The sequence below is a fragment of the Apis laboriosa genome, unplaced genomic scaffold (assembly GCF_014066325.1).
Source record: "Apis laboriosa isolate Shangri-la unplaced genomic scaffold, ASM1406632v1 scaffold173_cov153, whole genome shotgun sequence".
NCBI lineage: Eukaryota > Metazoa > Arthropoda > Insecta > Hymenoptera > Apidae > Apis > Apis laboriosa.
In genome coordinates, this window is record NW_025222150.1 from 28,371 (window position 1) to 41,204 (window position 12,834).

Below are 12,834 nucleotides of genomic sequence, written 5' to 3' on the forward strand. Positions count from 1 at the left end.
TCATAAATTTAAGAAGAATAAAATTAAGAAGAGGTATCTTTAAAATAATATACGCAAATAAATATACGTGTCAAACACTTAATAATACTCTGTATGTTATATTTATTCCTCTAAAAACAAATCGTTTACGTTCAAACATTATACACACTGCGTATCTTACAACAATCCGGTATAAAGAGCGATCCATCAAAATCTAGACATCTAATTATCTTCTTTGCAGCTAAAAATAGAGGAAAATATTATAGGCGAAAGTTGATGGTTACGTGGTGGGAATGAGGTGCAGCAGATAATCTTCTATAAAAGTAATTTTTCTTCTGGCCAATCAAGATTACCTATATCTTTTTAACCATACGTCTCTCTCTCTTTCTCTCTCCATCTAAGGGTACACAAGATTTTTTTTTTCAAAGCAGATATTCCATCATCGTATGTGTGCTTACGTATTCATAAATCAGTTCAGTTCGTGGCTAATAAATAATTCGATGTTTGCGCAAAAAATATTTTTTAATAAAAATTTACACAACGTTAGTTATTAACACGAATATTTAGCGCGATTTAATTAATCGAGGTATAAATCACGTGGCAGTATGACAATGTTAATTAATTAACAGCCCCGGGAAAAATAAATAAACGAAAAATATTTTCAAAATTCGAACACCCGCCATTTTCAACAAGTAGCAACACGTATTTCGACGCGGTATCAATCGATTATGAATCCGCCAAGAGAGAGAGTTTAAATATTTAATCCCTGTGTTCGTTTGTGTGTATCGTGAAAACGTTAAATAACATTGTGTGGAACCGCGTTCGTTTTTCCTATATTTGCGTTTGCCAATATTTCACGATTCCCGTTCCATTATACAAATTCCACGTTTATTTTAACAATCTAACATATCTCGAGCCCAACGTTGCTGCAATTGTAAAATAATTTTTAACTGGAACTAAAAAAATTATCTTAATAATACATATCGAAAAATCGAAAAAGATTACAGATATTCGATGCAAATAAAATGAGGAGGACAATACTTATACTTACGCAAAAGAGAAGCAAGATGAAATTTTCTTTCATCTTTCACTTCTTTATCCTGGAAAAATTGGCGATAGAATGGAATAGATAGAAAATCGCCATGTGAATTGTATACGAATAATCGAACAATGTGCAATTTAATAATCGTAGGAAATAAAATCGGTCGTGGTGGATGGAAAAATTCACGGGTGAATCCCGCGTGACGAACTATAGCGCGACGATGATACAATCGTGTCACGCTTCTGCATATTTTCTCTGTCGTTCATCGGGGCTGAATTACACCGGGCTCGGTATCTTTTCTTTTTCTGGAGTAGGTCGCTTAACATGCGATTCAGTCACGCGAGCTGGCCTTGTAACGCGCGCCACCCTCCACCTATCGGTTAAATGCAAGAATTAAGACGTATTACTTGTAAACAAGATACGCGCGATACCAAATCATCGAGAAAAAAAAAGAAAAAAAAATGTGAGAGGGAGAAGAGGATAATTTGTTCTTCGATTAGATAAATATAGGGTGGTATCTAGAATAGGGAGGGTGATTTTGCGTGAAAATGATAAAGTCGAAAATGAAACTTTGTTGAGTTTAAAAAATTTTCAAAAATAAATAAATGTACACAAGAATGGAACACAATGTATATTATAACGATGATGTAATTATAATTGAATTGAAAGTAGAATTTTTGAAAAAAGACAAGTTCTTAATCCTTTCGAGACTAATAGATTACTAGGTTTATTATAATAAATAAAATCTATTAAAATTAATAAAAAACTTAATATTATGCTATGTCTATTTATTAGATTATTTTAATCTAAATATTATTTATTCTATTATTAAAATAAATAAATCTTTGATTTAATCATTAGATAAAATAAAAATTATCAATTTATAATGACAAATATGATATATTTTTTAACTCATTTCTAAAATGCAATTTTTAATAATATACATCATCAAGAGACAAAACACGAGTTCATTATTGACCTATTCTGAACGAATGAAAGAGTACAGAATGGTCTAATCTTAATAATTGGATTCGACGATATAAGAAAAAGAGGAAGAAGAAGAAGAAGAAGAAGAAGAAGAAGAAAAATAGGTAAGTAACCAGAAAACTTCCACTCCGGAAGACACGACCCGTTTTGTAAAACATTGACGTGTCTCTTTCGCCGGAAGTTTCGCGGTGGCCCATTTAAAGCGACGCTTTCCACGCTTTTCGGAATTTTCCGCGCGAAAACTCGTAATTGTTGGCCGTGAATAACTTCGTTACCCTGAAAACTTCACTCTTATACTCGGAATAATATTTAAATTCTCGGCCTCGTGCCGAGCTTTCACTCTAGAATCGAATAAACACGAAAAATCGTCCAAATAAATTTTCCTTAAACTGATACTCTAGTAGGATAATTTCAGAGATGGACGATGTTTTTCAGAAACTTGAGATTTTGAATAGTTTTTAAATTATACGCAAATTGATATCCTTTTGGTGGATCTATAGATCTAATTTATGTTGGTTCATTATACTAGTAGGAGGAAATTGTTATATGATTTTACATCTGTTGAATTTTTCTCATGAAAGATGAAATATATATCAATATATATAAAACAAATTATCATATTCATTCCTTTTTTCTAAAAGGAGTTTTTAACTCCTGAATTAATCCACTTTTTTTTTTAAATTTCTATTTTAATTTTCGCCACTTTGTTACTTTCTTTTGTTTTCATGTCCTGTAGAAGACAATAAAATAGAAGCTTTTTTTTGAAAATTGTTGTTTCAACATTAACATCAATTATTTAATTTTGTTTTCATAATAGAAGACTTCAAAAAAATTGATAAATGTAGATCTGGCTAATAGATACAATGAAAAGATAAATTAAAGAAACCAAAAAAGATATTTGTCAATAAGTTACTTGAAATACTTTCAAAAGGATAATGTTATTTTAAAAATAAAGTGAACAACCTTAAATAAAGATATAATTTTATTTAAAATAGTAAAACTTCGTTTGAAATATTAGAAATAGAATCGAGTTAAGACAATTGAAAATTAAAATAGTACTTAGAAAGACGTTTATATTTCCTAATCAATTTTGAAATTAACAAAACGATGACTTAAACCCTTCCTATTTTCGTATGGATTGCAACATATTAAAATACTATTTTAATTCGACAATTAATTTAAACAAAATTCCAAAACATATAAAATAATCTATTGAGATAATCCATAAACAAATCCATTATAATTAATATTTCTTACGAAAAATTTAATATTTGAAATATTTTTTCAACGAAAAAAATAAAAATGCATATAATTGCACTCGTGACAATAACATTTAATTATTCAAATCAATTAACAATCCCATATACACAAAAATATGTGCATTTGTAAGAATTAACAATTTCATTTACATATCGACATTATAACGTTCATAAGAATTATCGATTGATATCAATATTTTTATAAAAAAAATTTCATTTCGGTGTATCACATATGCACGTAATATTCATATCATACATTCAATCGAAATACTTCGAAATCATTGGATAATTTTCCAGAAAATGCAGAAAGATCGTATCATTCTCGTTATTCATGTTACGGAATACGAATATAATAGATTTCGTTCGTTACAGGTCTAATTCATTGTTTACGATATACACGTCGTTTGAAATGCGAAAAGCAAACACACAAATAGCTTGCACAGCCTGTTATTCTATCGTGCATTCATTGTGCAGGATAATATTTCTGCATACTTTGCTACCGGAACGATATCATCGAAAGAATGCATACTTTACACTTCAAGTTCATTTATCATAAGCATTTTACTTAATCCATACACTTATTATTAAAAATTTATCTTATTTCCTTTCAGTTTCCTTTCTCTCTTTCTTATTTCATTCAGAACATTGCGAATATTGTATTCGTCTTTTTGAACGATATTTTCGAATGAGAAAAATTTAAATTTTGTAATTTTTGTTTCTTAATTTTTATTATTTTATTACTATTAATATTCGTTAATTCAAATATTTTATTCCACTGTAATTTTTCGATTAATTAAAAAGAGTTCAAGAAATCCATTGTATGTATACATATACAGTACACGGTATTACAATAGAAATTAACGAAACTTGTACAGTTTTTGTCATATCCGGACGCTAATACTGATTATGGTACGTGTTTCAATGACTCATATTTTCTAATGTACTCGGCTTTTCACGGTACACAATGTCCTTGTACTAATCTCTATGTTGCATGTACACTCTCGTTTGTAAGTATGAGGACACCCACAGATCTCATACAAAAACGTGATAATTGACCTAAATTGTCAAAAGAGACGATTAATCAGTCAGAATATCGTATTCATATGGGATAAAGATCCACAATGAATAGAAAGTATTTGTAAAATTCTATAAAAGTTAAGGACAATTATAGGATTATAATATATCGATTTCATAATTCTATCATTTGAAAATTTTAAAACTTTTATTATAGAATATTAGAAGTTAAAATTAAGATTCTAAAAGAAAAAATAAATTGTTTAATCTCTCCTAACAATTTAATATTAAATATTATAACAATTACGAATTTTAAAGAAACGTAGTAAAAATATTCATTTCTCGAATATAATAATGCATACTTTTGATATTTTTACATCTACAAGTATATTAAAATTTTTCACAAATGCTACTAATACGATTCAATCGAAAAATGAAAAATAAATTTTGTATAAAATTCACTCTTTAAATAAACAATTATTAGAAAAATTTCCACGAATCTGAAACGATTTCATTTTCCTCGATTTATAAAAGAAATTGCAAATCGTCTCTCTCATACGAACCATTCTCCATAGTAACAATTAGCGCATATGCATAGCATTATTCTTCATACGTTGGTGTTCATTCGTGACGCGACTTTCACACAACGTATCGATATGCCACGAACGATGTGCAACCGCATTGTACTTCCGCATATTTCTCCTTTGTTGGACCTCACTGACGCCACATGTTCAGTATGGCCGACGTATTCGCGCACACGTCTGCTTTATTAATGATAGAAAAGACTGGAACATTTAACGCATCAAACAATGGTTGCGATTGATTTCTAATCGCCTCGAAGCGGAATTTTTAAGCCTTTAATATCATCAGAATCTCTTGTAATTGATTCTCGAGGAAATACATAAAAAAGTTCGATGAGCTTGACTTGTATAATAGATAAAAAGGTATTTTTTTATCACGTGTGAAGAAGTTTGAAGAAGATGAAAGCTTTCACGAGAAGAAATATCGTGGTACGATTTATATCAAGATATAATGTCCTTTAAAGTATTTAATAATGAAACAATATTAAACAAAGTATCCAATAATTTAAAGGAGGTTTGTAATTTCGTAAATTCCGAGACACGGTTGCAAATTGTTGCAGATCCATGAAATGCAGATTGAGACGGCGTTATTTATTGGCGGCGATAAGAATAACATTCGTTTAGCATAAATTAACTGGACGTGAGTAGTTAAACAAAACATGGGCTAAACAATAACGTGCGAGTTGTGAATGTGTTCGAGTGTTATGCACTTTGTTCCCGCTCTGTTTGAAATAACATTGTCATTTCTTTTCAATCCTTTTCACATCCCCGATCGATTGAATGCCACGAAAATTTCAATATTCTTGTTAATTCTTGTTTTTCTTTTTTTTTTAAATTTAATTAAATGTAAATACTCGTATATTTGTATAGTATCGATTAAAAGTACTTTGTTTACTTATTACTTTAGATTTTTAGATTTTAGATGTCTGATTGATATTTTGTAATATCTGAGAAAAATTTATTTTTTGTATATTCTTTTTCTTTGTTAAATGATAATTATTGTCTTGTAACCATCTATACAATGATTGTATTATTTAAAATTGTAATTATAAAAGAAAATTTCAAGAATTTGTTTAATATTTGTCCCATCGTCGTTTCTTATTCCATCATAGGTATTCCACAAAGTGTTAAAAATTTGAATTATTTATATCTATGATAAGAGTAGATTTTATTTCCTTGTGAAAGTGCTTTTTGTGTTTGTAATTTATTAGTGACTTCTTGTACGATATTATATAATATTTATTATATTTGTAAAAATAGATTGTTTTGTTAGATTTCTTAATACTTGATCAGAAAATAAATGTTAATCAGAAAGACAAACAAGATAAATTTAAAAACAGAAAGATAAAAGTATTTTCCAATAATTCTCTCTTTCTTATTATCATAAATATATATAAATAGAATATTAATGGAAGCTCGAATCGAATAATACGATTCAAACACGTTATGATTATATTTTTATTTGATACAATCTCTCTGATCAACAATTTTTACGCAAAAGTGATTTTTTACGCTTCGAATATTGAATTTTGAAAAAAATATTTGTATTCGATTTTCAATATTTGTTTTCAAATGTCGTTTGTGTAAAAAAAAAAAAACAAAAAAAAAATTGTCTTCCAAAGTATAATATAGTAAAACCTTTATATTCGCAGTTTTGCCATGGTTGGTTGCGGTTGGAAAAAATTAAATAAAACATTTCTAAATCCTCACTGAATCGCCAGATCTAGGATTACACGAAGAAAATAATTCCACATGGCAATAATAAAATTGTTTGTGTGTTTACATCATTTTACACATCTTATAAAAATGTTAGATCATTTCTCATTTTCAATATACGAATTTTAAAAATTACTTAAATTAATGATATTTCTCGTTCTTTTATTATAATACAATATAAAGTATCAAGATAAATAATATTTCTTCATACGTTCATTTTTCATTTAATCTTTTTCAGTTTGAGAGCAAAGACTTTTAAATATAAATAGGAGGAATTATAAAGGAAAATATATATATCGCTTATTTTAAATCCTAATTTAAAAAATTTCTCAAAAAATGAATTTTAAATTAAAGAATTTAATTACGAATAAATTATGGAATAAGATTAAATGGAAATGTTTCATTACATTATTGCGTATACATCCATGTTATGTTTAAATAATATCGTATCATATCGAAAAATACTTTTTTTTAATCGAATTTCATTCAATTTTCTCAGAAATCGAATCGTTCATTTCACGCACAATTCGAATAGCGCACACGTATTGATCACACGTGATCCTTTTTTTTTTATATACTTTACTTACACGAAGTAAGCGCTAAAAGGGTTAATTTAACACGTTCTCTGTTCCACCGATTTTTGATGATTTTCTCTTCACGTTGTGTGAATCGTTTGCGCTCCACTTTGTCAAAACCAACAGCTTTCTTCATGATATATGCATGATATAATATTCATAAGGATGGAAAAATTGTTACCAGCAAAAAGAATATGTTACATTGAAAATGCACTGTGAAACAAGAACTCTCGAATACATTTTATGTATTCAGAGATTTTTACGAAATATTGTGAAGTTGTTTAATGCAAAAAGAAGAAAAAAAAAATATTCAGTTTAAATAGAAAGTAGGGTATGCGTTAATATTAATTAATTTCTCGTGAAACACATCGGAAAAATCATTTATTTTTAGAATGTTTGCGGAGAAAGAGGAAAACTTATGAATAAAATATTTTTATTATTCAGAGAAGTAGCTTTCTATTGAATAGTATTTATTAATTCTGATTTTTCTATTACTTACCATTATATGGTATTTAATTACTTTGTTTTTCGAAGTTTATATGTAAATTATTATCTTTTTCAATTAAAAAAAAATTAATTGTTATACAAAAAAATATAAGCTTTTTAAATTACCTACTACTAATGATTATAATATAGCTTAAAAATTTCTGTTCAATTTAAATAATAATTGACGATCAATAAGCATTTCTATTATCTTACAATAATAATCCTTAAGAAAAATTCAATATTTGTATTAAAGAGAGAGAGAGAGAGAGAGAGAGATTAATATGATATTGAAGAGGAGACTTTGTAAATAATGGTCATTTTAAAATTATTATGATTTTAATTAGTGCAGTATTTGTACAGTTAAATACAATCTCTTGTCATCGACAACAAAGAAATAATCTCGTGAAAGCTTCTGAATCTTTTTGACATGGAAATGATCTTCTGCTTGGTAATGGATCCTTGTGTATTTTTGAGGCAAATTAATTGGATGGAGATTAGAGTTTTGAAATGTGAAATGGATAACGAAGCTACTGTTTATTTTTCTTTGAATAGATCATAAATTATTTATATTTTTTCAATATAATTATTAAATTCTTTCTCTTCTTCCCATTAAATTTAATATTACTTATATGTATATAAATGTATATACTGATTATTTCTAATTAATTTTCATTTGTATTATATAATCACGTTAATTAATATCTAATATCTAATAAATTAAATAATTTTGTATAACAGATCAAAAAAAACTTTCGTTCTGGAATTTGAAAAATTCTAGAGTTACACAACAATCAGGAACGATGATTTTCAAGGAAATATTTGATAATTGTTGAGAATAATCTTCTGAAAATTACACGGTAAATTAATTTAACTTCGTTTCGCTAATGGACATTCGTTGCATCAGTAAATTGCTATACTAATCACATGAATACATTTTCAAATCAGATGGATTGTTTCTGCGGTGATAAAGCAACGAGCAATTCCCTTTTCCAATGAAACACTGCTTATGTGAATTAACAGACTTGTATACCTGTTTGCTTAGCACAAACCCGCATTGAATGCATTAAAAAAAAAAAAAATTAGTCCTATCCACGCCCAGAATCAATACCTACCTTTATACCATAGCTCCTATCAAACAATACACAGATATCAATATAATATATATATATATATATATTATAAAATGTGAGACATCATCATCTCGTTTCATCCAAACGTTAATACATTCGAATATACACATAGAATATACAGAAAACTCTTTTACAAAAAGATTCGTGACATACAATAAGAAATGCCCACAATGCGATTAAATTACATGCTTAACTTAACAAATAAGCCTCAATCAACATTTCTTACAACTTCAATTTTTCTCTCTGTTCTATAATTTATATTTCAAAGAAGGATATATCAACATCCCCTACATTCTCAGATTTAAATCAACATCATCAGAAATTCACCATACATACATAATTGTGCCCTGCGTTCAAACATCGTCAAACACGTGAAAGAACTGCGTCAGAGAGAAAGAGACACGTCGATTCTAGCGTTTCGCGATGCAAACTCGGTAGATGGCGCGCCAACCGTGTTCATCGAATTTGTCGTGAATCGTGTTTTGTGTACAATGTACGAATTGGAAGCGTACAGAGGGTATAAGTGGCCTCGTGTACACGCGGATCGGTCGAGAGCACGCGCTGGCTCTTTACTTTCGCTCGTCAAAGCCACGCTCGTCAAATCTGCATCTACGTGTCTCGCCAAGTAATCAAAGGGTTCTTCAACAACGTTTCACAACGGAGGGAAAACGGGCTCGATGTGGAACGTCGAGTGATTCTTCGATATTTGGGGAGGGGATGGAAAAAAACCCTTGTTCGAATTTCGATGCTGTTTTTTTTTTATTTTTTTTGGTCCTCGACGAATTGTACGCATCGAAGAAAAATGGTTCCCTTTTTAGGATAAGGTTTTTCTAACTTTCTCGAATCTTGTTGTATGGAGAAGAGAAATGAATATTAAGGTAAATAAAGTGGATCGAATTGGATAATTTTGAATGCATTAAATGTATGAAGTAGTTGATAAGTTGTTGTAATTTGAGATTTAATATAGCTTTATGGAATATATAATTTAATCTTGTTTTTTGTCTTATATTGAATGAATTATACTTAATTAACTATAATGTATTGTATTATAAAAGTTGATCATTTTAAAATAGTGTATTTTGTTTATGATAATTGAGTATAAAATCAGTATATGTTTGACACACATTGAAAGAGAAAGGCAAATATAGAAATCTATTTTACACAAATATTTATTATTCTAATAATGAAATTTTAATGGTTTGAAGTTAATTTAATGCAATGCAGAATGTATAATCAAGAATTATATGTTAGATATTGAATATAATATACAAAGATGGATAATCTTGTAACCAGTTCTGCACACTGTTACATGGGAATGAATCTTTAGGTATTCCCTTTGTGGTGTGTGTTTATGATTATTCTGCTTCTGTATATTTGTTGAAATATGCTGCAGCATATACTATGAAACGAATTACACTGTATGTATAATATACATCGTTTAAAATAACTTTAGAAATATTCAAAAGGATCATTCAACAGCAATTAAGTTCCTAAAGAACTTACATGCGTATATTTTATCCATTAAATATATATGTTTCAAATTTGCATATATTAGAACGTTTTAAAGGTGAGATAAGAAGGAATAAAAAATGATTCAATAAAAAAAGAATAGAAGTGAACGTAAAAATGTCTGGAATATTTATACCTAGAATCATATATAACGTGTAATCTAAAATGTTAATCTAAATATACACGAAATAAGATTGAATTGCTTGAATATGGCAAGAAAAAATTGTAAATTCGTGCAAATTCAAAATATCTAAAAATATAAAATTTATTTTCACGTTGTATTATTCTTCCTCTACATCTACTTTATTACGTATTTATTTTTTACACAAGAAGATCCTTTTATCCTGTATGTGAATAATTTTTTTGTTTTCGTAACAAAGTAACTAAAACAACATTTAACTAAATATTTCACGAATTGAATTCTAACAGATTTAAATTACATTTTGGAGATAACCTACAGTATCCAGTTGCTTTTCCCTTTTTTTTTTTTTTTTTTACTTCTCTTAATCAGATCTGCTAATGCATTCTAAACTTTCAACTAAACACTTTCCAAAATTGAATTCCAACAGATTTGAATTCTACTTACTTAAACTGGATCCTAACTCCACAAATTTTTACATCTATTCTATATCACATTTATATTTAATTTGTACAAACATCTTACGTGTTCAATCAACTTTTTACAATTAAATCCATTAATTGCAAGCACGAGAAAGTAGCTCGATTTGAGAGAGTATATCCGATCCGGCGGAATTGAATTTTCTACAAATTAGATCCTTAAGGCTCTTGTAGTTAAAACTGTTAGAGGTTTACGGGTGTAAACCCGTACCCTTTTGAAAGACTGTTTCAAAGTTTCCACCCCAGCATCCTAGTTAACTTCGTCAAGGGATCCGAGAGACCTTGTACTATCGTATCGGTGTATTCTCAGAGAGCCCTGATGGAACTAACTGAGATGCTGGTGAAACATCGAAACATTTTTTCCCTTTTTCTCTCTCTCTCTCTCTCTCTCTCTCTCAAAGGAACATTCTTTTCGACCTACTCTCTCTGTAATCCGAAATCGTTACCGATTAAAGAGTTCCCCGATTTTCTTAATACTCTTTAATTATTTGCGAATCAAACTGTTTAACGAGTTAAACGAATTCGAAGTAGAATCGATTTAACGCGGAAATTAGTAACTTTTTTCAATAATGGAAATATATCTTTACAAAATGGAGTCAGGATGTTGTAAAGTTAGAAGTTGAGGATATGATATATGAATAATTAAAGATCGTTCAAAACGATCAATCGAGACGAGAAATAATATTATCATCGTGAAAATAAATATGCAAATCGGGATAGAGAGAGAGAGAGAGAGAGAGAGAGAGAGAGAGAGAGAGGAGAGCGATCTATTTTAGGGGTGCCGTGCCGACGATACGATCGTTTTGCGTAATAATTTCGCTCGGTTTTGCGATCGCGAAGAACGATAAGGAAATACCTTTTTATGCATAAAGGGGCCACGTTTCGAAGGAGTTTGCTCTTCTGGGAATTTCAAGAGCTTACGGGAAAGTAGGTAACTTTCTTTCCGTTTGAATCTCGAATCTCGAAGGCATATACGCCTCTTTTTAAAATATTCAACGGATTAAAACGATTGTTATATCTGTAAAAGTGTGACTCTGTATGGAATTTATTTAATATCTTTATGAAAATTTTGTATATATAAATAATGTTGTTATACATTTTTAATATGGTATTGGTATAGGAAAAAATCATTGTCGCTTTTATTAATAGAATTCTGTAGATTCGTGAAGAGTAATTTTCATTAAAATCTTAATTTTTGTGTCATTTTTCTAGCAAATGTATCTGAATTTCGTAATAAAGAAATTATGAGTTTTATATAACGAAGAAATATTCAATTTATTCAAAAGGATGCAGAAGATCATAGAAAAAATACCTATTAACATATCTACTTTTACAACTTAAAATTTATATATACAAAATTTACATACTAATTCGTTATCTCCAAGTACACTTGATCTCGTTTACTAATAATTTTGATACAAAAATTTAACTCTTGGAACAAAAATAAATACACGTGCAAATAATTCTTGTGCTAATTCCAGTGTGCACGATTTATTGAATAAATTCCACGTAAAGTAATCGGTATTTATCATTTCACAGAAACAGAAACGCCTATCTAAACCTATCACACGATATACGTTTAAGAAATTTTTCCAAGAACGAACACCTACGTATACATTTCGCAGCGGGGAACGTTTTCACGCGATATATTTCGCCCGAAAATAAATAAACGAAAATATATTGGAATCTGTAACTCACCGACGAATACCGCAGTGCTGTTGTGCCTTGGATCGTAAGGGCAGAGTCCCAGCCCATCCATATCGCTTTCCTTCGCGTACGCGCCATCCTGGAACACGAATCGTAAGTATCAAACGTTAGAAATCGCGTGAGAAACTCGCACCTTTTCGTTCGGTGGTCAACAATCGTATATCGCGCCATTTTAACGCCGCTTGCATGCTAGCCAACTTCCTGCCAGCGATTTTTAACCACTTCATTAAA

General features: G+C 29.2%; 1 protein-coding gene across 2 annotated transcripts in view; it reads right to left on the reverse strand.

Annotated features, from left to right (window-relative positions):
* Positions 1 to 1,297: 1,297 nt before the first annotated feature.
* The window catches only part of LOC122711580 (semaphorin-1A-like), a 363,003-nt gene continuing 351,466 nt past the window's right edge, over positions 1,298 to 12,834 (reverse strand). For both annotated transcript variants that reach the window (XM_043930485.1, XM_043930486.1), the window contains exons 6-7: positions 12,595 to 12,682; positions 1,298 to 1,394 (exon numbers count right to left, since the gene is read on the reverse strand). In XM_043930485.1, coding sequence (XP_043786420.1) covers positions 1,357 to 1,394; positions 12,595 to 12,682 — 126 coding nt within the window. In that variant the 3' untranslated portion in view covers positions 1,298 to 1,356. The remainder of the gene's footprint in view (positions 1,395 to 12,594; positions 12,683 to 12,834) is intronic.